At 48.9% G+C, this 26,115-nt stretch overlaps 9 protein-coding genes and 1 non-coding gene across 10 annotated transcripts; 7 read left to right on the top strand and 3 right to left on the bottom strand.

The window, feature by feature from the left end:
- Positions 1-1,675: 1,675 nt before the first annotated feature.
- FOIG_05975 (uncharacterized protein) lies at positions 1,676-1,771 on the bottom strand (the record flags this gene model as incomplete). The annotated part of the gene is made up of 1 exon (XM_031204899.1): positions 1,676-1,771. The coding sequence occupies one exon, from the start codon at positions 1,769-1,771 to the stop codon at positions 1,676-1,678; it is 96 nt and encodes a 31-aa protein (XP_031065148.1).
- A 158-nt stretch (positions 1,772-1,929) lies between these two features.
- FOIG_05974 (alpha 1,6-mannosyltransferase) lies at positions 1,930-4,351 on the top strand. Its single transcript, XM_031204898.1, has 2 exons — positions 1,930-3,696; positions 3,747-4,351. Exons 1-2 carry the CDS (start codon positions 2,622-2,624, stop codon positions 3,848-3,850), a joined length of 1,179 nt encoding a protein of 392 aa, XP_031065147.1. The 5' UTR covers positions 1,930-2,621; the 3' UTR covers positions 3,851-4,351.
- A 338-nt stretch (positions 4,352-4,689) lies between these two features.
- On the top strand, positions 4,690-7,018 carry FOIG_05973 (uncharacterized protein). Its single transcript, XM_031204897.1, has 2 exons — positions 4,690-5,103; positions 5,158-7,018. The coding sequence occupies exons 1-2, from the start codon at positions 4,981-4,983 to the stop codon at positions 6,955-6,957; spliced, it is 1,923 nt and encodes a 640-aa protein (XP_031065146.1). The 5' UTR covers positions 4,690-4,980; the 3' UTR covers positions 6,958-7,018.
- On the bottom strand, positions 5,213-10,116 carry FOIG_05972 (uncharacterized protein). The gene is made up of 4 exons (XM_031204896.1): positions 9,072-10,116; positions 8,387-8,700; positions 8,046-8,333; positions 5,213-7,997 (listed from the first exon to the last, which is right to left on the bottom strand). Exons 1-4 carry the CDS (start codon positions 9,421-9,423, stop codon positions 7,389-7,391), a joined length of 1,563 nt encoding a protein of 520 aa, XP_031065145.1. The 5' UTR covers positions 9,424-10,116; the 3' UTR covers positions 5,213-7,388.
- A 5,225-nt stretch (positions 10,117-15,341) lies between these two features.
- Positions 15,342-17,987, top strand: FOIG_05971 (uncharacterized protein; the record flags this gene model as incomplete). The annotated part of the gene is made up of 4 exons (XM_031204895.1): positions 15,342-15,398; positions 15,450-15,574; positions 15,627-15,793; positions 15,844-17,987. The coding sequence occupies 4 exons, from the start codon at positions 15,342-15,344 to the stop codon at positions 17,985-17,987; spliced, it is 2,493 nt and encodes an 830-aa protein (XP_031065144.1).
- Positions 17,988-18,309: 322 nt separating this feature from the next.
- FOIG_05970 (uncharacterized protein) lies at positions 18,310-20,769 on the top strand (the record flags this gene model as incomplete). Its single annotated transcript, XM_031204894.1, has 4 exons — positions 18,310-18,484; positions 18,528-18,639; positions 18,689-19,451; positions 19,495-20,769. The coding sequence occupies exons 1-4, from the start codon at positions 18,325-18,327 to the stop codon at positions 20,767-20,769; spliced, it is 2,310 nt and encodes a 769-aa protein (XP_031065143.1). The 5' UTR covers positions 18,310-18,324.
- FOIG_05969 (uncharacterized protein) lies at positions 20,748-22,072 on the bottom strand. Its single transcript, XM_031204893.1, has 3 exons — positions 21,943-22,072; positions 21,767-21,891; positions 20,748-21,716 (listed from the first exon to the last, which is right to left on the bottom strand). Exons 1-3 carry the CDS (start codon positions 21,967-21,969, stop codon positions 20,846-20,848), a joined length of 1,023 nt encoding a protein of 340 aa, XP_031065142.1. The 5' UTR covers positions 21,970-22,072; the 3' UTR covers positions 20,748-20,845.
- Positions 22,073-22,141: 69 nt separating this feature from the next.
- FOIG_05968 (uncharacterized protein) lies at positions 22,142-23,094 on the top strand. The gene is made up of 3 exons (XM_031204892.1): positions 22,142-22,296; positions 22,353-22,756; positions 22,818-23,094. The coding sequence occupies exons 1-3, from the start codon at positions 22,218-22,220 to the stop codon at positions 22,965-22,967; spliced, it is 633 nt and encodes a 210-aa protein (XP_031065141.1). The 5' UTR covers positions 22,142-22,217; the 3' UTR covers positions 22,968-23,094.
- Positions 23,095-23,182: 88 nt separating this feature from the next.
- On the top strand, positions 23,183-26,042 carry FOIG_05966 (uncharacterized protein; the record flags this gene model as incomplete). Its single annotated transcript, XM_031204891.1, has 1 exon — positions 23,183-26,042. One exon carries the CDS (start codon positions 23,183-23,185, stop codon positions 25,679-25,681), a length of 2,499 nt encoding a protein of 832 aa, XP_031065140.1. The 3' UTR covers positions 25,682-26,042.
- Positions 25,945-26,027, top strand: FOIG_05967. The gene has a single exon. It is a non-coding gene; the product is annotated as a tRNA-Lys (tRNA).
- Positions 26,043-26,115: the final 73 nt, after the last annotated feature.

Genomic DNA, 26,115 nt, shown 5'->3' with positions numbered 1-26,115 from the left:
TAAATTGAGCTGCACATGGATTTGGGCTGACGCTATGGACTCTATAGATCCTACGACCACCATGGATATGTAATTATAATTTGCAGTAAGTCCGAGGTGGCCAGACACAGTCAGTATGAATCATTTCTACAGATCGATCACAAGATGAATGAACTGCTTAGCAATATTGGAAAAGCCATGTTGACCAACAACCTCGGACGACAATGTAATTATCGGTTCTAGTAATGCAATGGAAGATGCGACCCGACTCAGTGACAACATGACGCTGGGCTACGGCTTGTCAGCGTGAAGTAATGAAGTTGAGCTTGGCTTTTCTGGTATATCATTCCTGTTCGTATCTCACCCAACCTTGTTCCCAAACAAAGGTTGCTATGAAGGGGAGACAATAAAAGTTAGTGCCTTTATCCCAAGTGATAAAAATAACTGGTCTAAAGGTCTCCCAAGCCTATACTAAATTTGCCTAAATCTTTTATCACTTAGGATATCGCTCCTAGGCTTTTTCGTTCCCTGAGGACATGTCTAGAGCCATGGCTCTTCAAAGTTTTGGAAGAAACAATACCACCCTTTCTGCCATGTGCCGAGTCTCCCGCAAGGAATGAAACAGAGGAGCTCGGCACTTGAGACCGAGATGAGAACTTTGTCAGATGTTTGCTCACCTATGCGAAACACAAACTGCTTCGCGAGGTGCACCCAGATTTTCCCGCTACACAAGATTCAGAAACGGTCGCCAAATCACGTTGTATACCCATGTCGAAAGCCAAATATTTCCTGGTTCGCTCATGACGAAAAGCGTTGATTTTTCCGTCCCTCAGGGGGGTTTTTAATCCGGACCCCTTAACAACAGTCTCCGCTCTTTTCACGATGATCGTGGTCCTTTGATCGCCGACACGCAAGCAGGTTCCATTGTAACAGGATTCGAAGCAGCGACTGAGAGGCTGTAACAGAGATGCTCCACGGACAACCCCTGCCCTCGCCTGTTTCGAAATCTCCAACGTAACGCTAGAAAAGGCTTGTTCTGCAACCTTATTCCAAAGTGGCACTGTATTTCGCGATCAACAGCATGCGTCACTTGGTGAGACGAATTGTGATCCAGGATATGTGCACACAGTCCGGCAAACGGCAAGCCGCACTCCTGACGGGTTTGATCTTCTGTCTGGGCAGTCTAGCTCGGTCTGGCAAGTCAAGTTATTGCACCATTGTTGCACCTTGTGCCATCAGCGAACCGTCCAGGTAACATATCTGAATCGAGATGAGGGTAGATCTCAATTGGATCAAATGAGTTGGCGAGCGCATTGCTGTGTCAAGATTGCGATTAGGGCAAATTTGTTTGACTCGATGGACAAGGATGAACACTGTTGAAGTTGGGTTTGTTTATCTCACAATGTCTTGGCGATGATAGCCTCGTTGCTAGCAATATGTATCATTTTTCTAATCAAATCGTATTGGCCAAGAGGCATCTAGAATCTTACTCACTACTGCACACCAACCCCTGTGGCTGCGCATGTTACAGTGTGCTCACGTCGTAAGAAACGGCTTCTTCCAGGCGGTTACTCCTTACAGATTCATCCACCATGGCAAGTTACTGATCATAGTATCATCAAGTTTCAGGGGTAACTTGTCCTCAAGGAGACTTGTAATTCAAGCGCACGAAAGCGGGCCGTCCGTGTTACTTCCATCAATCGTAACCTCTGGGCTTGTACTGGGCAGGACTGGCCTGGCTGTGCTTGCTGTCATCACCTTCCTCGTCAAATCCTAGCTCCTGGATCCCCATGTGGGAAAACCGAAAACGTGAGGAAAAGATAGCCGCGTACTCCGTGCCTTCTTCCGTTGCGAGGCATGGTATCCAGTAAGGATCTCTCCACGTTCCACGTAATTGACGACGAGTGGAGGCTCAGACTTTCCCTTACATCTTTGGAATATTATCCTCTCTTCAAACCCTCATCAAACAACCCCATTTTGCACCTGTTTATCCCCATTCTCCTTAATAGCTACCGCATCGAGCCTAAGCTTCCTGATACCAATCCATGACCAGATAAAGGCCGGTTCCTCTTTCACTTGTAATTCATCTTCACCTCTCTCCTTATTGGCCGAGCCTACTACCAGCATATCGGCTGCTCCGCTTTGCGACCGCGCCGTTAGTGAGCTTACTGCGCAGCTACTGTAGCATACCGAAATAATTGGATTGCGCCGCGACCTCAATTTGTCCAGGGTCCATCCAGTTTCTTGACTTATCCGCTGCGATACCTTAGTTAGGTGTCAGCTCCACCGTCTCCAACTGCGGGCCCCTGGCTTTGGGGATTCATCCCTCGCTCGCCTCAATTTGACTGTTGTCCACTGCGATCAAGTTATTTGGCCGACACACATTTTTCCAAACTTCTTCTTCTTCTTCTTCTGTCGCATTCAGCTGCTTGTGCTTGTTCCCTTGTTGATACTGGCTTCTGCCTGGCCACGCTCGCTTTTCTATGCTATTATAGCACAGTCCTTTCGTTTCTCGACCTTCGCTTCCTACCCCTGTCCCTTATCCTGGGCATCGCTCCTTATCGACGAATTTCCAAAAAAGACTGCGACTTCGTACATACCTGGCGTTTCGATACCACAGTCGCCTCGCAGCCGTCGTCGCCATGCTCAACTCTCGCCGCGCCATCGTGGCAGCGGTTTTCATCCTCACTGTTTTCTTCCTCCTGACAAGGTCTCACACAACAACGCCTGTCGTCCCAGCTGCCAAAAATGCTGCTGCTACCGCCGTCGACACAAGCAAGAACGATGCCCCTGCCTCGAACCAAGCTGTGTCACCACCACCCGAGGAACAAAAGGAGATGGAGGTAAAGGAGCGTCGCACGCGGCCTCGCATTGACATGTCGGGCATGTCAATTCAAGAGAAGCTCGAATACGCCTATCCTTATGATGTTGCGACCAAGTTTCCAGCTTACATCTGGCAAACGTGGAAGCAAAGTCCTGATCAAGGTGATTTTCAGTTCAAGGACCATCATGCTTCTTGGAGAGAGGAGCACCCTGGTTTTGTCCACGAAGTCATCACCGACGACGTCGCCGTCAACCTTATTCGCTTACTCTACGCCACGGTTCCCGAAGTCGTTGAGGCGTACCGAAGTCTCCCCATGCCTGTTCTGAAGGCCGATTTCTTCCGTTATTTGATTCTCTTCGCTCGAGGCGGCATCTACTCTGATATCGATACATATGCAATTCAAAGCTCGGTGAAATGGCTGCCTGAACAGATCCCCCGCGATACTATTGGTCTCGTTATTGGCATTGAGGCAGACCCTGATCGCCCCGACTGGGCTCAGTGGTACAGCCGTCGTATCCAGTTCTGTCAGTGGACGATACAGGCCAAGCCTGGTCACCCTGTTCTTCGCGATATCATCACACGCATTACCAAGAAGACATTAGAATTGAAGAATCAAGGCAAGCTGGAAAAATTCATCGACAGAAACGTTGTTGAGTTCACTGGCCCTGCCGTATGGACAGATGCTATCATGGAGTACTTCAATGATCCAAGGTTCTTTGACATGTCACAAAGCAAGGGCACGATCGATTACAAGAACTTTACTGGCATGGAGACGAGTAAGCGTGTTGGAGATGTGGTTGTGTTGCCCATCACAAGCTTCTCACCTGGAGTGGGACAGATGGGCGCAAAGGAGCCTGACGACCCAATGGCTTTCGTCAAGCACGACTTCGAAGGTAAGGAACCTCCTGCTCATGACAGATCAACATTTGCTAACCGTAGACAGGAACATGGAAACCTGAGAGCGAGCGCCACATGGGCGAGCAGCAGCAACAAGAGGGACAGCAGGCGGCTCAGGCACCCCAAGCACCCCAAGCACCCTTGCAATAACATTATAATCCGAAGCAGAACCACAACCACGATACCTAATGTTTAGCAACGACTATGAAGATTTACTTCTCGAACCTGTACATTTCAGCTGCTACTCTTTACTCTTTTTAATGACACACTCGTGTCCGTTCCTGGGCTGGTTTCCGCATTAGCTGTTGTTCGAGCCAGAGGTCTATCAAACTCTGGCAGTTGCATTGCGATGGAAGAGATATAAAAAGTTTGAGGGGAACGGTACTAGACTCTATTTTGTGTATGAAAGACATCGCTAGGAAAGTCATTTGTTGCGCTTTGGGATAGATTTGTTTCTTGATCTTGTTTTTACCATATTGTCGCCCGCTTGTAGACTACCACATGTCTCGTGGACATCGAAGGAGAAGGGAGTTTCTCAGGATTGTCGATTGAAGGATGAAGCGAACAAGCATATGCCACGAAATTTCACACCAGGTTGACAGCCAGATTTGTTAAAAACATTATATTTGTAGCTGTGGCATGTGATTGAAGGTGCTGACTTTTGATTCACAGCGGGACTCGGACCGGATATTTCAGTGCTACGCTACTGCTGCGAACCAACAGGAAACTGCGAATAGCTATTCCAATTGGGTTCACGGCTCAAATATAGCCGTTGTTTCCGCGGTCTAGATGCTGAACTGAATGGGCTGCTACAGTGGAAGGGAAAACGGACGGCATTCGAACCGCCCCCGCATTTCCCCAGGTTTTAGTGGAAAAGGCGGTACATGATTGGTTCATTCTGTTGAGCCGCTGAGGGGTTCGGACTCCCGCTCCTGCTGCCGTTGGCAGTAGTGAATAGAATGTGGAGAGCTGACGGAACTGGAAGGAGCAAGAACAGGAGAGGATCAAGGACGGTGGATGTGGATGTGGGAGTGGAAGGAGGGAGGTCCTGGCGATGATAGCCGAGGATCATACGCCTCAAGGTACATGGGCCTGGCTACCTTATCCATACTGAGGTAGTTTCTAAGGCTGAAGCTCTCACAATAAGTCAAGCTCAGAGCCGGTGTATGCATGTCCCTCGCCTTGCGAATGTACATTAAACAGAGAACCCGCCTCTCCTTGTTCTACAAAGATCTTCTAAACTCCACATCCACATCAGGCGAGTTATCACAGCTTTCACAATGCAGACCGTAATACGTCAGAGCTTGAAAAGAACACATCTATCCTCAAGAACAATCCTCAAAACATGTCAAGTGAGAACACTTGCTACATCCAATCTAAGCATTCGATGGGGCCCCAAAGAGGTACGACCTCATTAATATCCCATGCACTCAGGGAGTATTTCTAACATATCATAGCCTCCTCTTTATAATGGCACAATCCCAGAACATTTTGCCTCAGTTGTTTCAGCCCACGGAGATCGCGAGGCTGTCATCGCCCGTTCTCCAGGCCCTAATTTCCATGAGTCAACACTAACATACTACGCCCTTGACTCGTTATCCAACAGCCTCGCACATTCTCTCTCTTCACTCGGCGTGCGAAAGGGAGACTGCGTGGCCGTATCTCTCGGCAATGGCCCTGAATTCGCAGCTTTAACATACGCCTGCTTCAAACTTGGTGCTATTCTCGTGCCGCTGAACCCAGGCTTCAATGAGCAACAAGTAGCCGCAGCGCTGAAGCATCTATCTGTGGAAACGCTCATCATCGGCGCTGTAACGGACCTGGCTTACAAGCCAGGAAGAGGCCGAAGTAACCAGCACTTGCTCCAGAGCATTGTGGGAGATGTATCCACGTCCAAGATCCAGAGCGAGACGGTCCCCTCTTTGCGTAACGTTGTGGTGCTAGACAACCTGGCGAGCCATCCAGATATCAAATTCGACCTCAAATCATGCCAGGCCTTCACTCCCTACCAATCTCTAGTCGACGGCTCAGTTCATACAGTAAAGCCAGACTCCCCTCTGAAACCAAGCGATGTCATCAACATCCAATTCACATCGGGCACGACCTCGCTCCCCAAAGCAGCCATGCTCTCACATCGCGCAATTCTCAACAACGGTGCTTTGATAGCGCATCGAATGGGTCTTCACGCCGATGATCGTATCGTGGTCCCTCCCCCGCTATTTCACTGCTTCGGCTGCGTGCTGGGATACATGGCTACGGCTACGACAGGCGCTGGTATTCTTTTCCCCAGCCCTGCGTTTGACCCTGAGGCTACTCTTCGCATGTGTGTCGACCATGAAGCTACGGGTCTTTATGGTGTAAATACCATGTTCGTTGCTGTTCTTGAGGCCCTGGATCGAGGCAATGTCGTCTCACAACCACCTCGTCACCTACGCAAGGGCATTGCTGCTGGCAGCAGCGTCCCTCCCTCTCTTATGAACACTTTATACGAACGTCTTGGTCTCCAGGATCTAGTTATCTGCTATGGCCAGACCGAGACAGCTCCTGTGAGCTGCATGACCAGCCCCTCGGATCCTTTCGAAAAACGAACCTCATCCATAGGCCGCGTCATGCCTCACACAGGCGTCAAGATTGTAGATCCCCTCGATCACGGCAAGATCCTCCCCATCGGAGAACGAGGCGAGCTTGCTGCGGCGGGTTATCTTGTCATGGAGGGCTACCATGGGGATGAGGCTCGAACAGCTGAGGTCCGCAAACCGGATCCGGAAGACGGAACAATATGGATGTACTCTGGTGATGAAGCCGAGATGGACGAACAAGGCTACGTGCAGATCACTGGCCGAATCAAGGACCTCATCATCCGTGGCGGAGAGAACATTCACCCGCTAGAAGTGGAGGATTGTCTTCTCACGCATGAGGGTGTGCGAGAAGCCAGCGTCGTGGGTGTCCCTGATGAGCGATATGGCGAAGCAGTCGCTGCATTTGTTATCCCTGCGCGAGGATGGACACCTCTAGATCATATGAAAGATACAGAGGAGGCGCCCATTGATAAAGCAAACGCTGAAGAGCCAGGGACTTTGTCAAGGGACGGGTTAAGACAATGGGTTGCGACAAAGCTGTCCAAGCATCTCGTACCCAAGTATGTGTTCTGGATCGATGAGTATCCCAAGACACCAAGTGGAAAGGTGCAGAAGTACAAGTTAAAGGACTATGCGAAGGAAATACTCGGTGACGAGGACAACAAGGCGGCGCAGTGATGAAAGGTTCAATTAAAGTAATTCATTGCATTGACAGCGTTATAATCGAGGTATCATTCGCAAATGGGCTATCTTTCTTCTCTTGAAAAGCCAAGCAGACAGATGATCAAGTGTTCCCATCCAAAGCCTTTAGAAATCGTCAAAAAAGGACTCTTTTTTATCTTCGTTGCAAAGAAGCAATCGTCGTCTCTAATGGCGGCCGTCTATTCTTTAGCGGAGCTCTCCAATGCAGACCCTACGAGGTTCCTGGCCTCGGTTATTTTTCGTTAGCTCCCATCTACCAAGTCGTTGTGATCAAGACAGCGGGCAAGATATCTCCTCCCATAAATGCAAGCCCAAAACATAAAAGTGGAAAAAAGGTTCAAAAATGTGAGCATCACTCGGATGTGGAACGAGAAAAATGCCGTTAAACTCCCAACACATAGCTTCGTCTAGTCGACCTGCTTCTCGCAGCCAATACGACCTAACAACTCCTTTCGATCACTGTGGCCAGGGAGGCTGACTCCTGAACTGCTGGCTTGTTTCTTAACGCCTGATCGTCGCTCCCAGTTTCGGAGGTCGAGCTCTTCGACGCCAACCTCCTCCTCCAGGGGCTGTGCCTCTTCGTAGACAAACTCCTCTTCCTCCTCCTCTTCGCCACCCTCGTCGTCACTTCGGACATCTTCAGCATCGCCTCCCTTCAGGACCTTGATAATGACGCGAACGATCATGGTAAACCAGCCGATGGTGATGACTTGGAGGAAGAGGAGGGGAGCAAGGAAACTCCACTTGATCGTCTCATTATAACAAACAAGGCCTTCAGGGTTGATGAAAGGGTCGACCAGATATTTCCAGCCGGCTGGAGGGTCGATGGGACCAATCATATTCTCGTTGTTCCCCTTGAAGCAACCAGTTGGCATGATACGGGGAGTGTCTGAGTAGATGGACCAGCAGACCGCAATGTATAGGACATGGCGAGCAATGAACCACGAAACTACAAAGAGGCCAAACATGACATCACAGACTTTCTTGAAACCGCAATACTTGAGGCACTTGGCGAGCTGCACTGAATTAGCAAGTCGACTGATAAGCAATGTAAGGAAACTTACAGGGAGGAACAGATCAACAACATCCATGATAACCAGGATGAAGTTACCGACACGGGTGTGGTGGTAAGTGTAGCAAGCGAAGATAAGAGCGGTGGTGACAATGTGATGGGTAAACATCTGCCAATGGTCCTTACGGCGCTCCTCAATGTTAATAACAATCATCTGCTGCAGCCAGAAAGCCCACTGGCAGAGGAGATAGGCCTTCATGAGTCCGTCGAGCTCGCGGTTAGGCCAGTCGGTCCAGAAATTCTCCATGCTCATGTAGTGAGGGGAAGTACAATAAATGTACTATACAGACGTCAGCGCATGCTTCTCACATCTTTGAGTAATATTAAACTTACCACGCCCCAGGGCCAGAAAACAGTATAGTACACCATAAGCCAAGCTTGCTCACTGAATCGGGTCAGGTTCTTGCGGTTGCTGATGCCCTGGAGTCGACCAATGGGTGCAAGAACGTATTCCATGGTGGCGGCGCGAAGACCGGTGAAGAGAATAACGCAGAAGGTGATGAAATAAGCATCATCGTAACCGATGCGATACTGGCCGGATTGAGAGCTGTAGTAGCTGAGGTGGAAGAATTTGTGGGTGTGTTCTCGAGCTTTGGGGATGAAAGTCTGGGCGAGGAAGATGAGAGCGAGGAGGTTAAAAGAGAGGCCTAAAATGGAAACCAGCTGTCAGCTTGAGTTCGGCAGAACAAGATAAAATGGCCAAATCAGTGCACACACACGGACGCACACCAGCAGGCGATCAACCTGTCAAGTCATGGGAGCGAGGCGTTTAGGTAGCGTAGCGTAGCAGGAAAGGACCCTTAGAGGCCTGGGATGGTACTGTAGGGATACCGTGCCACGCGGGGTGCTGCTGAAGTGCGACACCCTCCTATTCCCAAAGTGTCATTAACCAGGGACAAGTCTGGATTTTGACTTGACACCCTTGACAGTTGACACCCCCACGACAACGACATGGGCATCGCCCGTTCGCTCGCAATCCATGATCGGCAAGAAAAGAGGAGGTTGGAGAGTAACGTACCGATTTGGTTCTCGACAAACCAGCGCGAGAGATGCTTCCAGGTGCTCTCCTCCTTGCGCTTAAGTCGGCGGACAAGCACTGTCTTGTTCCCGGCAGTCTGCATGTAGAGTGGCCCGTTCATGTTGGGCGTGCTGTTGTCCTTCTTGAGTCGTGGTCGCGGGGCAGCAGTGGTTGGTGAAGTGGGATTGGCGGTACTGCTCAAGGCTGAATTGGGGCCTCTAGCCTCGTCTGTTGTTGTGATGACAGTCACATCTTGTCGAATGACTGTCTCCTCTACAGCTGTCTCGTTGCTGGTGACAGAAGGTCCGGGGACGATCTTGTCCTCGACCTGCATGACTGGATGGTCGCTCATTGTTGAGCGCCCGTGGCAGAAATGATGTATCCTCGTGCAGTTCTCGCTTCGTCTCGTGTAAGAGGATGCTGTGCCCTTTGTCTTATCTTTAGACCAGGTCCGTGGTAGGGAGGCGTTGAGCTGTGGCTGGCTGCTGCTGCTGTGGGCGGAAGGAGGGAGGGGTCCGCAGGTCGGAGTCGGAGGCCACAAAAAGATGGAAATTTGGGGGAGAGCAAGAGATCAGGGAATTGAGTTGAGCTGCGTTGCGTTGGTAGAGATCAGGTCAGATAATGTACCTGAGCTCTGAATTGTCCTCGTAACGTGGGGAGGAAACTTTCGGTGGGAAGATATAGCGATGCAAGGTTCAATCGAGATCCAAATCAAATCAAAAAAGTTAAGCAAAGATTCCCCTGTCGCTTTTCGCTTTTCGAGGTTGCGCGCAGCTAATCAGATGTCGAGTAAAAGCCGTTGGAGTTTCCCAAAGGCTTTCGTTCTCAACAAGCAAAACTGAACACAGTGAACGGCGAATGCAATGCAATGCCTGAAGGTAACGAGTATGGAGGAGGAGAAGGAGTAGGAGTAGGAGGAGAGGAGAAAGGGAGGAGGAAAAGAAAAGTTCAAGGATCGGGCAGCCAAAGGAACCTGAGAGAATGGGATCCCGATGAATTTTGAACCCCCGAGAATTAACTTGAGAACTGGCTAAGAGGAGAGGCTCGTAGGGGGTAGGTAGCGCACTGCACTACATCCATGGTAGCGGGGGTGTTTTACGGGGAGTAGGCAAGCCAGTTCCAGGTCCAGTTCCAGTGCCAGTGCCAGGGTGTCCACCTTCACTGTACGTACCTTGCTGCAGAGCTGTTGAGGGAGAACCTGAGTACCCCACCTCACAGCGGGCATTTTGAAGGCGGTGAGCAAAGAGATGCAGTTGGACTGCATTGGCACTGGATCTGATCTGAGATTGTTTGATAGAGGAGGTATTGCTGTTAAAGAAAAAAAAAAAAAAAAGAAAAAAACCCCATTTACCAGGGGAGAATAGGACCAAAAAATCATTCAATTGACCTCAATTGGACATACGAGAGTTCAGTAGAGCCATGAGAAGTACCGTATTATTGCCTCGCAGTGACAAGAGAACAGATCCATGAATCGATCACCTTGGTTCTCCTTTTGATCAACAATATTTCAGCACATCATTCACTGCAGCCGGCGCTTGTTCCTCTTCTCATCCCTGCATCAGCCAGAACATCCATATCCATTTAAGCAATTCCGTTCCGAATAAGAATAAGTCGGATGGGTGTCACCCTCCACCACTAGAAACAAACAAATATTAATTATACTACCCGAGTTACCACTGTCTGTCCAGGCCTCATTCCAAGGAAATTTCGAGATTCTAGATGGCCCTGGACTAGATGGAATGACCCTAGCTCCAGGGGACGGAAGGGGTCCAGCCACCGTTGCTCAAAGCTTTCCATCTCGTTGAGACGGAGAACAAACCAATGAGAACAGACGATTCTCGCGTCCCCTTACAATTTATTCAATCTTGCCCCTCCCTATCTTGTTCTTCTTATTGACAGCCAAGGTTTCTTAAGCTTTTAGCTTGGCTAGTAGCTAGCACCCTACCTAATCTGAGGCGAGGACAGTCAGAACTGCACCGTAGATCTCTCTTGGTTCAATACCCGAGTTTACCCCTTTTCTTTGTGCCAATTAACTACATCCACATGCGGGCCAGTGGCGGCTCGCTCCCGTAAAACCCTAGTTTTTCGCATTGGTTAAGTTTGGTGGGAGGATGTGGAAGCGAAAAGTAAGAAAAGTAAACAGGCACGACACCAAGATTCTATGCGTTCAAGATGTCATTCTCGTGTGATTTATAGATGTGCACTACGCTTCTGCAAGTCAAGCTGTTAACTTCCTTGGATGGGATGGAACCCAGTGAAATGCCGCTGCAAGGCCCATGCTCGGGTCTCTCATTGATTGACTTATTCCCCCGCTATGGGGCCCGTTCTACCGTTGGCTGCTTCAGAACCAGCATCTTCTGGGCTGATGATGATTTCCTCAGAATCGATTGGCCAATTCATGTGGTGGACTCATGCAACCTCGGTACAGAAGCACGGGCTGGAATTGAGATGGATGATTTGACTCTTTAAACTCTGCCCTTGTCGCTTCTATTCAGAGATTGCCAGTTTGAGTCAGTAACTTCAGTAGCTGCATGATACATCACTCACTGGTGACGAACGAGAGAGCTTCTTGGAACATCAACATCTCGATCCACTGTCGAAGCCTCCTCCACCGTCTTTTCAACACGAGACGGATCAATGGGTATTGTTTCAAGTTATCTTGCATGCCCCTCCTTAGGGGAGTCAAGAAAACCTAGAATCTATATTCTCAGTGACCAAAAGATTTGAGTAAATTTATTAAGACTTGGGTAATTTTAGTATAACTTGGTAGGCACCTAAACTCGTTATTTTTGATACCCTCTCTACAGGTCGGAGGTTTTCCTGCTCCCTGAAGCACAGCTGTCGCAATCACCAAGGTTCCTCCAGCTTTGTTTACCTGTGGTTGAGATATAGCTGATACATACTCTACAACTTGTCTTTTCATAACCCAGTGATTACGTCTAATAACTGCTCTGTAACAGTAAAAACCCGTGATCTGATCTATGTTTCGTCTACCGACTACAACTCGAACGACTTGGACATAAAGCTGCAATCTTGCGGAGTAGTACTCCACATGCGCATATCTAGCCTCCCAAATTAAGCTACAGATCACTTGTTGGTCGTGACATGTTTCTATAAAAGTCAACGTGAGATTCGGCGTCGGAGTCGTTCACTCCGCAATCCATCCGCTGACTACTTTTGATCAAACTTGCAATTGGACATTGCAAAAATACGCTGATAATTGCTATTTGCTGAATTTGTAGTTTTTATCTTTGCGTGCCATTGCAGTTACCTCACAAACCTCCACCCCTTCAACTCAGGTGGCCTTTCTAAGAATGAGGTAGAAGTGTCCCTTGAGGCAAAGAATAACCTGAACTCCTACTAGTTTACTGCAGTCAAGCAGTCTTTTCCTAATTTTATGGTCTTAGTTGGAGAACTCGGATGTTCAATATCTTCCTTCCAAGTTATGCACGTCTTGAACTGTCTATCCTAGGTAAGAGTTGAGATGGCGCAAAGAATGAAGATGTGTCGTTTGCTGGTGATCATAACAACGCCCCTTCTTCACCACCTTCATCTGCTGAAAGTTCGACGTCTGAAACACAGCAGCGTGTGGTGTTCGAGTCAGTATAACTCTATCGTCTTCTATACTCTGCAGGTGGTCAGCGTTTGTCATCTCAGTATTGCATTCGTCTTCTTTTCCTTTCCATGGCCTTTCAAAGCCATGATAATTATGAAAACGGTCATGGATTGGCATACGCCGGTTAATAAGATGAGCTATGGCATATCACAGTTATACAGGTTCCCATTCCAGACCAAGTTGAAGGTAGCTCGGGAGCGAGCAAGCATATAAACCACAGAACTGGTCACAGTAAACGCACTACTTGGTTCGTGAACTCTTTGAGCTCGCCAAGGAAACTCTCTATTCTGTCGTTATCGTTGTATGTTGGATTAGCCCCGGCTGTTAGCATCAGTCTGCGAGTGTTGAGCCGCTGGAGCTCGCTCCCTGGTATTACAGTCCTGGATTGCACTTGTAATCCGGAAGCAACTTAATGCCAATGCCAGTTCACGACATATCGACTTACAAGGCACGACAGTCGTCTGAAAATGCCACATGATCGACGTCGAGCCCCTCATCCAACAAAAACTTACACAGCTCTAGCTGATCCTTAGGATGCTAGGATCATTGACGAGTCTCAGGATGCAGTGGTCAATTGACATATCCATACTTACTGACAACAATGATACACCACGTTGGTCATGATCTCGTAGAGAGCCTGACCGCCCTGGAGCAGTTGCAAAAGCTCTTGTAACTTGCCTTGTCTCGCGAGCTTGAAAACTCGCTAACTTGATGGGAGAACTTTGGCCACCTGCAATCTCGGCAACCTGCAATAATTTCTCTCTGAATGAGAAAATCCACTGACATATGCTGGTTCTACTTTCTGTTCGGCAGGTAAGTCACTGGCATTTTGTAGTCAGCCAAATGCCCTTTGCCCGATGATACAGTGTTGCTCACGTCGCCTCTTGAGACCATCGCCCGTTTCCTCTTATGAATAATGGACCAACTCTCCAGATTCTGATACCTGCTTCTCCATGGGCTATCTCCTGGTATAGAATGGTGCCAATAACCAAACAACTTTTAGTTTCTATCGAATCAGCAAAAGTGAGTGAGCTTGACTGAGGCCATAGTTGACTTACTTCGAGAGTAGATAAACAGCGCATTCTGGTTGAAGGATCGGGTGCATCGACCGAGCCCATTCTCCGCGTTTCCTTGTAACTTGTGATTATTTCTATCCCGAGCACTCTTTGACATTGTCTATACATTAACTGTGACTGATCCCGTCAACTCATTATTCTCAGCGAAAACGTCAGCAGCGTCACATTTCTCATCTGTAGGGTCACAGAGGCGGTCGATGCTCTCTGAAATGACCTATCTTTTATTAGGTCCGTTCGTGCTTTGTTCTCCTTCGTTTTCACATTTTTACCCCTTGCCGGTATTCATTGCTCTCTGGAGTTACGTGATTCCTGATACCATTGAGCAATGAGGGTTCGTGTGCAGAGTTCGAGTTGCAGATGGGCGAGATCGAATCGATTGTCTGTTGAATAAGCGACAAGCTGTTTCGTGAACCAGTGTCTTGATCATTATGTCGAGTTGTCACGTCGTTCGCAAAGCTGAGTTTCTTCACTATTGATACAAGTCAAGCATCTATTAGAGCATTACTCCACTGTATCTGTTGCCACATCTACTGTTTCATCTCCCAAGCCGAAGAAGGCATTGCTGTCTAACGACAGTGATCATCGTCTATGATTAATACATTAATATATCATTTTGCTTTTATAAAACCACCATTGTTATACTGATCACAAACTGACTTTAGAATTAATGCTTTTTCAACTCGAGACAAGTTGTCATGTCGTTCTTTGAAGGTCGAGCTCAACCCGGACCTTCTTGTTCCATGCGCGAGACGTAGACATCAGCTTGCATTCATCATCACAGGGATGAGGGCTGAGGTAACAGTCTCGATTCGAGGTAGTTATGCCAAACTTAGGTCAAGGGCTCGGTGTACACAAAAGTCATCATAAGTTCTGTTGTCTAGTATTCTGTGTTTCTTCTAGACTTAGAGGTTCTATTTCCATACAATATTTACATATAACAAAAGTAAGAGTGATACAACCAAATGGTAAGGCAAATCGATCTACATGAGTAGATTTAATTCAGCAACTTTGACATAACGGTTTAGCTGGATAACCGTTCTTTCCCGAAGTACATTGCTGGGTGAGAAGACACAACGAGACGGAAGGAGCTCCTTCCCCTGGCAATTCGGACATAACCACAAAAGATCTCGACGCCCCAGAACTTATTTTTCTTCTTCTTCAAGCTCATCATTGTCTTTGCGTCTCGCCGTTTTTCGTTGCGTCTCGCCTGCGTCTGTTATACGACGCCTCTGTTTTCTGTCGCCGCCGCTGCACCGCCGACCTTTGCCCTTCTCTTCCCATTCCCCTGAGTGTGGAAGACTTCTGGAGACGTTCGTTACAGGCGCCTTCGAGCCCTGTCTTAACTCTTCTGTTCGCTTCGGTGACAGTTGGGCGTTCTGTTGAAGGTCGTCTGAAGCATTCAGTTTCCGACTCCCCCTCCTTCCCCTGTTTGTGAAAGACTTCCATAAGTCCGGTTTACAGGCGCCTTCGAGCCCTGTATTTACTCTCTGTTCACTTCTGTGACAGTTAGGCCGTTCGGTTGTCCGTAGCATTCAGTCTCGCCTCTCCTTTCTCTCTCACCCCCTATCTTCCTCAATAATGGCTACTACTATGGACCACACAGCCACCATCGACGAGATCCTCCAGGCTTTCGTGGTAAATCAATCCACCTAGGAGGCTGAATTGAGCAGTTACTATGAGCTCAAGGACAAAACCATCACCCTCGACCAACCTCGCAAGAGAGAGCTCAAGAACCAGAGCGATACAGTCGATGGCTATGCCAATGCTTGTCTTGATGTCCAGATCATTCTCCTTGATCGCATCGGAAACTCGTAAGTTTACCCCTATCTATCATAACATAGCACCTTCTGACAATGTTTGTAGACCATGGACCAGCCTGTCTGAGAGTGTCCAGAACGTCTTGAGCATCAAGATCCCCGGATCAGAGTACTTGGTTCTGAAAGTCCAATTCGGAGTAGAGGATCTTAAAGCACTCCCTATTGCAACTCCGGCCAGACCTCAAGCTGCTTCTGCTTACGTGACGCCACTAAGTATGACCTCCCAGGACTTATACCATGTATATTAAATCTAACACTTTTAGGCCAGGAACTTCCGCAAACCGGCCAGCATGCAGAGTCTCCTGGTACCGCAGATAGGGGCTCTGTCAAGCGAAAGGCTGCACCTCTTCTTTCGGAAGCCCTTCGTTCTCTTCCAGACCTCTTCAAGAAACCACGCCTCAGTGGCCCGGACGATGACTTTTTCCCCAGCGACGACGAAGTCCCAGTAGATCTCGTTGACGACGATGACGCTGCCGCTGCTACCGCCAAGTGTCTGACACAAGCAGTCGATGATCAAGGCTTTATCCGCATCGGTCGACAACCCATGAGGCCTCAACTATGGGTTCGATCAGCTCCAGAGAAAAAGGCAAATGGTGTCATCAAAAGGGCTGTTACTCACAATCACAACATCAGAGACTCTCGCTTTCCCAACTCGGATGTAGGCCGTCTACAGCTCGCCGCTACCAAGTTGACTAGAGAACTTGGGGGCCTTATGATTGAGTCCAAGACTGGCTGGGTTAAGCTACTCTGTGACTACACCGGCCTCCCGATGTCATGGGCTCCTGGACCACGATCTCCTTCCTTAGAGTCTATATACCCAGTGGTCAAATTTGAGGGTCATATTGAGTATCACGCCCCTCCAAATGGGCGTCTCATTATGGCTTTCATAAACTGGGCAAAGAGACAACACCTACCGATTGCTCTCCCCTTGGTTTCTGTTTGGCTCAATGCATACCAAGAGCCGAACTTCAACTCTCAGCAACGACAATGTGTTTGGGCCTTCAATGCACTCTCAAACACGATGATTATGACTCGGACTTTTCAAGCTATTGATAAACACGAGAATAGGACCAAGCGCTGGAACAGCTTAAGAGTTGATCAACAGCGTGCCATCCTTGAGATGCAACGAACAGGCACAAGGATACCTGGGGTCGAACACCTGCTTGAAGCAGCCAGTGAGGATTTTTTATGGGCCCCAACATACCGCGGTGCTGCTCCTGCCACCAGACGGAACTTCCACGGGTCCTCTATCTACAGGAGCCTCAAACACATCGCCGAATCAAAGGGCATCACAACCTTTGAGTTTGAGTACTACTGTACCGTTCTCTCTCCCGGCCGAATCAGGCAGAGAGTCTTCTACCCATTTCATATTCTCTCAAGGCCCCAAGCTGAGAGCATCGGGTGGGATTGGCATATTCTGTTCCAGATCTGTCGGGACATGCTCAAAAAGATGCGAAAAGAATGTAACAAGCACGCAGAGAAAGCAGGCCACGGAGAGGCTCATGTAGATGCGGTCCGACTTATCTACTGGATGGGAACCTGGGTTTGCGACCAGATCAGTCGTCTCAAAGCCAAAACTTCCGACAAAGAAGAGATCGCGTTCTCCTTGATGCTTGATCGCTGGGGGTTACCTATTGTCCCTTGGATATCGCATATCCTTCGAGTCTCACTTTGCAAGAAACAAGACCATGGAATTGCAATGATCTTTGGTATTGAAGACGCCCCTGACTTTGATCCTGTACAGCATATTGATCTTAATCGTGCCACTGTTACTCTAGACACGGGCTTTACAAACATGGCAATGAGGAACTTTGACGCTGGCTGTTGGGATAGTCTCCGAGCAATCCTTATGCGGGTACCTCTGCAACACCCTTTCTGGAAGGTTGATCTATCTCTTGGGGATAAAGTCTGGGCAGGAGAATGGGACAGGTCGATTCAGCCTCAGGCGCCTACCCCTGAGTTCCAGGCCAACCTTTTGTCGATCGAGGCATGGGTTGACGAACAACCCAGAGATCCCTTCTCTTGCGCATACTGTGACCAGACATTCAATAGTACTGGTCAGTTGGTCAAGCATTCCCGAGGATGCTCTAGAGGAATTCAGGACGAACAAGAAGCACCAAATCTTGAGCAGGACACTGCTGATCAAGAATACTGGAACTCCGTTCATAAGTGTGAGGAATGCGGCCAGTCATTTGCAAGATCGGATACTCTCGCTCTCCATCAGAGAACGCATACTGGAGAGAAGCCCTATAAGTGTGACATTTGCGGTCAGTCATTCACACAGAGTGGCAATCTCAAGACCCACAAGAGAACGCATACTGGGGAAAAACCCTATAAGTGTTCTTGCGGCCAAGCATTTACAAGGAGTTATAATTTTAAGAAGCATAAGAAGAGGCTTAACCACTGAATTTTATATTGTAGGATGGATAAAAGCAGGTAACTCTTTAATAAGATCACATCTCCCGTTGCATTCTGGACCAGGCTTGGGACGATGTATCTGGTTGCCACGGGGAAGGTGCAGTTGTGATCTTGAACACATGCAGAGGAAGGGCAGAGCGACAGTCAACAAGCTCTTTCCTATTTCTTGACCAAAGAGATGCTCGGCCGTAACTTCTTCTCGCTCAAATATCTACCTACCTACAACTTCTTGACCGTCTTCGTTTAACTCTGGTTTTCTTGATTAACTCACACGTTTTCGACTTGAGCTATATATTCACACTCGTGCTCTTGTCAGGTTCTTCATTATGAAGTTCCTCCTCCTTTTCCTATTCACCCTTTTGGGTAGTGCCGATGCGAGGTACTGGCTTGAGGATATCGAGCACCGTGGGACTGCTCCCTATTATCCTGACAAGCTTTACCCTGTGTTTCGCAACGTGAAAGACTTTGGTGCTATTGGCGATGGAGGTTCGTACTTCACTAGGAGTCAGTTTCGTAGCTAACAAAACAGTTGCGGACGACACGACCGCTATAAATGCAGCAATTAGTGAAGGTGTTCGATGTATTCCTGGTGTGTGCAAAGGAAGCACTATTTCACCTGCGACTGTCTATATACCAGCTGGGTGAGTGCGCAGAATAACATCGCTAATCCAGTATTGCTAACAGAGAAAGAACGTATCTCATCAGCAACTCCCTCATTGATTTGTACTATACGCAAATTATTGGTGACCCCACAAACCGGCCTGTCATCAAAGCATCCGCCTCCTTTTCTAAGCAAAGCTTCGGCTTAATCGACGGGAACCCCTATCTGTCTACTGGTTCCCTCGCATGGAACTCGACAAACGTCTTTTTTCGCCAAATTCGTAATCTGGTTTTGGATACAACTGCCCTTCCCCCAGACTTTCATGCCGTGGGTATACACTGGCCGTCATCTCAGGCAACAGCTATCACCAACTGTGTGTTCCAACTGTCGACCGTCCCTGGAAATCAACACACAGGCCTTCTCATCGAAGAAGGCTCAGGGGGACTTCTCAATGATCTTTACTTCTTTGGTGGGGGAAATGCCACAGTTTTGGGTAATCAACAGTTTACAGCACGTAACCTCTGGTTCTCTAATGCCGACGTCGCGATATGGATGACCTGGGACTGGGGGTGGACTTTCAAGAGTACCGTGTTTAAAAACTGTCGAGTGGGCATCAAGATGGATGATTCCTCGTTTGGCGTTGGCTCTATCACGATCCTTGACAGTTGGTTCGAGAATGTTGATGTGGCTATTGCTACAACACGCAACAGTTCACAGAGTATCAGCAGCACAGCTTCTTTGGCGATGGAAAACGTCAAATTTCAGAATGTGAACAACGTTCTCATGGGCCCTGCAGGTACTGATCTGGCACGTTCTGCTATAGCACCAGTGGAAAGCGCTGTTTTCCTGATGGTAGGCCAACTCGCGGAACTGTGAACATTACTAACAGAATCAGGGGCACTACACGAACTGGGAGGGCACATTCGATGCGACGGCCCTTTATCCGCTTCCTTTCACTCGGAGTCAAAATCTCCTTGATCGCAACATTTACTACGAGCGATCAAAGCCTCAGTACGAGCAAGTTCCAGGCAGTTCCTTCATCTCAGCAAAAGCAAATGGTGCATACGGTGACGCATCGCATGATGACACTCAGGCGCTCAATGCCTTATTCCAGTACACGGCGGCAAAAGGGCTCATTGCATATCTTGACGCAGGATACTACATGGTTTCAGACACTATACACATCCCACCGAATGCCAGAATTGTGGGTGAAGCCCTTGCGTCGATCATCATGGGGACTGGACCCAACTTTGGGGACCTGAACAAACCTCGGCCTGTCGTTCAAGTTGGTCGCCCTGGTGATGTTGGCCATATAGAGTGGTTAGATACAATAGTATCAACGCGTGGGCCAACGGCAGGTGCCGTCCTAATTCAGTATAATTTGTTCGCCCCTGGAGCCCCCTCAGGCATGTGGGATGTACATGCTCGCGTTGGAGGCTTTGCCGGGACATATCTTCAAGTTTCAGACTGCCCTGCTATCAAAGGGACAAACACTGTTAACCCGAGATGTCTGGCAGCATACATGAGCTTTCACGTAACAGCTTTCGCCGGGGGTCTATTCACAGAAAACTGTTGGTTTTGGGTTGCAGATCACGACCTTGAGGATCAAAAATACCAACGTGTTTCCATTTTTGCAGGACGAGGAGTTCTTGTGGAGGCACAAAGAGGCCGTATCTGGCTCAGTGCATCTGGCTCAGAACACCATGTTCTGTATCAGTACCAACTCGCCAACACCAGAGATGTTTATATTGGCCACGCACAGACAGAACAGGCATACTTTCAACCCATGCCCGTGGCTCAATACCCATTCCCGCCTGTCACAGCACTGAACGATCCAAACTTTCAGCAAGACTGCCAGAACGACCCTGATCCAGCTGGATGCAACATAGGATGGGGCATGAGAATTCTCAACTCCAGCAACGTGGCCGTCTATGGGGCAGGGTTGTATTCGTTTTTCACGAATTACAACGACACCTGTGCTAGCAACAAATCGCCAGGATATTGCCAGGCGAGAACTTTGAGCATTGAAGGCACCAACGCTGGAACGAGGTTTCTAGGATTGACTGTAGTGGGCACCAGGATCATGGTGCATCGAGATGGGATGGATTTGGCTCCGGCTAGTGACAACAACAGCACATTTGCAGACACTTTGGCTTTGTATGTATCATGAGAATTTGACATACTTTTTTGACGTCAGATAACGCAGGGGGAAGCTTAACAAGGGTATCGTTCGCTATACCAGTAAACTAACTAGAATCCCAAATACCTCTCAATGTTGCCAAAGCAATAAACACAGCTTCATCTGTCCTGATAGTCCGGCATCCTTGACCGGGCAAAATATTAACCCAATGGTCGAACAACTCCTTGGTCCTGGGACCCTGGATGTCCATACTGCTGAGCTCTTGGTCGTTCATTGCCGCAAACTCCAGACCTCGCGGGCCACCAAAGACAATGATAAGATGGTTGAAGTTGACTCTCTTAGACGGCGGGAAAACCCTAGAGGCCGGGATACCGCGTTCGGAGGTGCCAATACTAACATCGTACCCATTCTCGTAAGGACTCTCAGTGAAAACATTGGAGAGGGAACTGGCCCTTCTTACAGTGTATCCCCAATAGTAGCCGCCCTCAGTTCTTGGTGCAGCAGGATGCACAGGTTCAGGGTATTGGGTCTCATCCTCGGAGAACTTGAGTGTTATCCGTGTCTTTGGAGGGATCTTAGCCTCAACCTCGACAGGCTCCCCCAGGCCAACTTCAACGAGCGAACCGGAACCTGTGCTAGTTTCACCAGGAATAACTATTCCTTCTCGATAAGAGATCCAGTCCTTGGGGTTTGGGTGGTGGGGCATGTCGAGAGTGGGCAACATGGCAGTGAGTCGCAGGTTAGGGTGGAGAGGGAAGAGGGCTTTGCGCATAAATGGCGGCGCCTCTAGGTAGGTTAGAATGTGCGTGAGGAAATGGCATGGGTCGGTGTCGCCTGTGTAACTGTTGGTATCTGTGTGACGAGGTCGGGCCGAGAGAGGAGAATCGTCAAAAACAACCACTTCATCGACAGAGAAAGCAGCAAGGGCACGAGCAATGCGCGCGGGTTGGTTCATTCGCTGGTCAGCAGAAGCAAGGCTGTGATTGTTAGTGAGTACGGGAATAGCTACTACCAGCAAGCTACATACTCTGAGAGAATACTGCTGGGAACAGCAACGGAGATGGTCCATGGTCGACCACCTTCAATCGGGTCAAATATCGTGGAAGGTCTGGCGGAACCTCCCTCCCGACCATTATGTTCGGTTTTGCGTTTCTGTTAAAAGTTAATACATTGGTGTAAATTTAGGGTTGATTGATAACTGACTTTAGAGTTACGCTCTGAGTAAGACATCTTGCTGTTAGGGATTGATAAGATCCGAATAGTATAGATCACCTCAGGTAAAGTTGCGACAGCTCTAAACAAAAAGTTGTGATAGTGGGGCCAAATGTCCGGCAGAATCTTCCCGCCTTTGTCACCGCCTACCTAACACGGAGCTTTCGAGGGTCGCCCGCGCTTCGTCAGCATCATAGCGAACAGAATGCGACAAATGTGGCCTTTCACGACAAGCAAACAGACTCAACAATAACGAAATCGCAACCATGAGCGGCCCCATTAACATTGCTTCTGAGTCCGAATGGAGTAGTCTCCTCTCGGGTACAAATGTGGTGATCGCAGATTGTACGTTCGAACATTCCGCGAACACCCATATGATCACTAACACTACTTCTACTAAGTCTACGCCGACTGGTGTGGTCCCTGCAAGATGATCGCGCCTACATTCGAAGCTCTCGCCAAAGAACACTCACGCCCGAAGAAGGTTGCCTTTGCAAAGGTCAACGTCGATAACCAGTCCGGCATCGCTCGAGCCCAAGGTGTTTCCGCCATGCCGACCTTCAAGATCTTCCACAATGGCACCTGCATCGAGACCATCAAGGGCGCCAACCCTCCCGCTCTTACGGCGGCTATCAATAATGCGGTCAAGCTTGGCGGACCAGCTACTGGCAATGTTTTCAAGACTCCCGGGCGAACGCTCGGTGGCGAGTCACGATCTGCCTCGCTGTCCAAACAGTGGAACTTGAAAGGCTTTTTCGATGCTCTAATAGCGTTCTTTGGACTATACTTTGTTTCTTTGTTCACGGTAAGTGACTGGCTGGCGGCCTATCAGTGTGGAATATTGGGGTTTGCTAATTAGATGGTAGTTTGACCCGTATAAGTCAGCCGAAGAGAGCCCTTTCAACCTTCATCGTAAACCAGCACCAAGAAACACTGGTGGTTCGCAGAGCGCCAGTGGTGCCAGAGCTCCTCCACGTTCGTCCTTCAAGACGTTGGCAGATCTTGGTGGTGATTAAGAGAAACTTCGGGCATGGCGTTAATCAGTATAGGGCTCTACATGGGCATGGTTATTCAATCTTTTCAGGCGAACTTACTATACAGTTCTAGAATCATTCGACTCGTTCATATGATCTTGACTCTCCATTTTTCATTGCATGGTGACAATTTAGCTGAAGCGTAAAGACAATTGCCACAATGTCACGTGATTGCGCGTCAAGACAAAAAACTCCCAATGAAGCTCTTTAAAACTTCAACTCCATACCCTCAGATTTGTATAGTACGGAAAATGTTGTCGGCCAGAAGGATCCGAAATGCTTGTCCGAGGTGTAGTGCTTCTTCTTTAACGGTATCTTCACGGTTTTATTCTACTTCCACTCCTTTACTTCGCCCACAGCATATTTCTTCCTCCCGTTACTTGCAGCCCAATAGGAACGCAGCAATTACACAGGCATTTTCGACGTCAAGATGTTTGCGACAAGACACACAGACACCGGGACAAGCGTCGCCGGAGGAAATTGAGCAAGTTGTTCGAGACGCGAAACAGAGATTTCGAGATACTTTACCAAAAGGATACCTTAACGATGAAGAATATGCGGTATACGAACGATTATACGGCGCGCCGCTACGTGAGACGAGACCTGAAGATGTCGGTATTCCAGAGCATGCGGACATGGGACCACAACCCCCACGGCCAGATAATGAAGGTATTCTATTGAGGCAGCTTGAGGGTGGCGAATTTGAAGAGGTCACTTACGAAATTCCTATGAATGAGAGTGTTGAGGACATAAACGAGCCAATTCCGGAAACCGACTTGGAGGACCGCGCAATCGACCAAATGGTGCCAGGCTACGTCGATTTAGTTGCCAGAAGCCAACGAGAATACGATGCACTACAGAAGCTTTCAGAGGACTTCAAGGTCGCACAGCAGAAGCAACAAGAGGCTGAAGATGAAGCGGCGGCTCAGGAAGAACTAGAGATGGAACGGCTGGAGGAAGATACAGAAGCGACTTGGCCTGAGGAGTATGAGCATAGTGAGCGAGTCACTGGCGAGGAGGCGCGATTTCACCCCTTGACTCTAGAGGGTCGCTTCTGGGGAAGTCCCCTTGAGATTCTCTTGCCACAGGACGAAATGGTCATGCCGATTCGTGATCTTCTACAGCGAACTCATATCGATCACGTCAAGAGTGCCGCCGAAACTGCGTTTGGCGGTCCAGGTCTTCCTCTGTCTCCTGCGACACCTGAAGCCAAGAGGAATGGAAATATGTTTGGTGTTGGCCTTCCAGCAGATCAGCGACATATGACTGAGATTGAAGGCGATGCTTTCCTTGCAGGCTTCATGCCGCCAGCCTATGCCTCAGTGATGGCTACCCTCAAAGAAGTTCGCAAGCGAGTTGGCAGCAAGTGGCTTCAGTCCAAACTCAAAGATGGCAGTGGCATGAGCGTTCTTGATGCAGGATCTGGTGGCGCAGGCTTGATTGCCTGGGACGAGATCGTACGAGCAGAATGGGGTTTACTCAAGGAAAAGGGCGAGGTCAAGGGGGATAATCCCCCAGGCAAGCGTACAGTCATTATTGGCTCTGATCGCTTACGACACCGCACCAAGACCTTCCTAGAGAACACCACTTTCCTTCCTCGACTTCCCGACTATGAGCACTCAGGAGAGATGAAGGGCGAGCATCTAGATGCGGGTAGCAAGCCTCAACCTCGCAAGAGCTACGATGTTATTATCGCCTCTCATCTCTTTCTGAAGGAAGAGCAGGACCACTATCGACAAGCAGTCCTTAACAAACTCTGGACCTTACTAAACAAAGACGGCGGTGTTCTGATTGTCCTAGAGAAGGCCCATCCTCGAGGATTTGAGGCTGTTGCTCATGTTCGAGACACCGTCCTTCGGCAGTTCCTTTTGCCTCAATCTGGAGAACCAGAGCTTGATAGCGAGGACTTCAACCCTGCTTATCAACGCGAAAAGGAGCTCGGATATGTTGTTGCCCCCTGTACTAACCAGGGGCTGTGCCCGATGTACCAGACTCCTGGTAAGAGCAAAGGCCGCAAGGATTTCTGCCATTTTAGTCAGAGATTTGTACGTCCTGCGTTCTATTCTCGAATGCTTGGAAACAGCACGAGAAACCAGGGTGAGGTGGAGTTCAGCTATGTGGCCTTTAGACGTGGCGTTGCCAAGGAGCGGTCTATAAGTGGTAAGGAGGCAGCAAACCGGGCGTTCGAAGGATACGAACACTCTGACGAAAAACCCGACATGCAGAGCCTGCCGCGATCTATCATGCCTCCGTTGAAGAAGAAGGGCCATGTTACCCTTGACTTCTGCACACCGGAAGGCAAGCTTGAGAGATGGACCGTTACCAAGAGCCAAAGCAAACTCGCATACCACGATGCTCGCAAGTCACGATGGGGCGACCTTTGGGCTCTTGGAGCCAAGACGCGAGTTCCACGCAACGCTCGTACTGGCAAGGGGCCCGACGACGGTGGTAAACGAGCCGGACAAGGCAAGAAGCCCAGAAAGGTCGAGATTGTCATGGGGCCTGGCGGTATCAGTGCCAGCGAGAAGAACGCCCCTCGTGAGCGTCGTGGAAAGAACAAGATGGACAAGAAGAGCCGCCTTATCAAGGAGATTCTCGAGGCGGAGGAAGAGGAAGAGAGAATAATCGCCAAGCAAATGGATGAAGAAGTAGAGGCTGAACTGCAAGACGACTCTGACAGAAGAGGTCGATCATAGGTGGATGTATTATATGTAAAATATATGTACCAACACTGGTTCGAGGCCAGGAAGTCATGATGAGGGCATTGGGCATGATGATAGATCTCAACACCAAAACAATGTAACGATTTTATGCAATACACTCCTCGAAGCCTTCGAACCATGCTTAATTGTCGTGAAGCACTCTCCCGCAGCATAATGAGCCTCATTCAAGTCATTCAGCGTACGCGGCGACTTTTTGAACACCGTTCCGATGATTGAACCTCAACAATAAGAGCCACGCCCGGTTAGCTCAATCGGTAGAGCGTGAGACTCTTACGAGTACGCGATCTCAAGGTTGCGGGTTCGACCCCCGCATCGGGCTGTTCCTATATAAATTCGATTGCGAGCGTTTGCGAGGCTTTCTTTTTTGTTTTTTTTGTGTTCTGTGATAGTTTGTGCTGCGGTGTCAT

The sequence above is a fragment of the Fusarium odoratissimum genome (genome assembly GCF_000260195.1).
Source record: "Fusarium odoratissimum NRRL 54006 unplaced genomic scaffold supercont1.8, whole genome shotgun sequence".
NCBI lineage: Eukaryota > Fungi > Ascomycota > Sordariomycetes > Hypocreales > Nectriaceae > Fusarium > Fusarium odoratissimum.
This window is presented reverse-complemented; position numbering and strand designations above follow the sequence as displayed.

Bases quoted from the DNA above. Each gene is read 5' to 3' on its own strand.
- FOIG_05973 (XM_031204897.1), top strand. From the start codon at position 4,981: ATGCAGACCGTAATACGTCAGAGCTTGAAAAGAACACATCTATCCTCA. The intron at 5,104-5,157 runs GTACGACCTCAT...AACATATCATAG, and splicing joins TTCGATGGGGCCCCAAAGAG to CCTCCTCTTTATAATGGCAC.
- FOIG_05968 (XM_031204892.1), top strand. From the start codon at position 22,218: ATGAGCGGCCCCATTAACATTGCTTCTGAGTCCGAATGGAGTAGTCTC. The intron at 22,297-22,352 runs GTACGTTCGAAC...ACTTCTACTAAG, and splicing joins AAATGTGGTGATCGCAGATT to TCTACGCCGACTGGTGTGGT. The intron at 22,757-22,817 runs GTAAGTGACTGG...ATTAGATGGTAG, and splicing joins ACTTTGTTTCTTTGTTCACG to TTTGACCCGTATAAGTCAGC.
- FOIG_05972 (XM_031204896.1), bottom strand. From the start codon at position 9,423: ATGAGCGACCATCCAGTCATGCAGGTCGAGGACAAGATCGTCCCCGGA. The intron at 8,701-9,071 runs GTACGTTACTCT...TTTCCATTTTAG, and splicing joins GTTTGTCGAGAACCAAATCG to GCCTCTCTTTTAACCTCCTC. The intron at 8,334-8,386 runs GTAAGTTTAATA...ACGTCTGTATAG, and splicing joins TTTTCTGGCCCTGGGGCGTG to TACATTTATTGTACTTCCCC.
- FOIG_05974 (XM_031204898.1), top strand. From the start codon at position 2,622: ATGCTCAACTCTCGCCGCGCCATCGTGGCAGCGGTTTTCATCCTCACT. The intron at 3,697-3,746 runs GTAAGGAACCTC...AACCGTAGACAG, and splicing joins CGTCAAGCACGACTTCGAAG to GAACATGGAAACCTGAGAGC.
- FOIG_05969 (XM_031204893.1), bottom strand. From the start codon at position 21,969: ATGTCTTACTCAGAGCGTAACTCTAAA. The intron at 21,892-21,942 runs GTCAGTTATCAA...AACTTTTAACAG, and splicing joins ACTCAGAGCGTAACTCTAAA to AAACGCAAAACCGAACATAA. The intron at 21,717-21,766 runs GTATGTAGCTTG...TAACAATCACAG, and splicing joins CCCAGCAGTATTCTCTCAGA to CCTTGCTTCTGCTGACCAGC.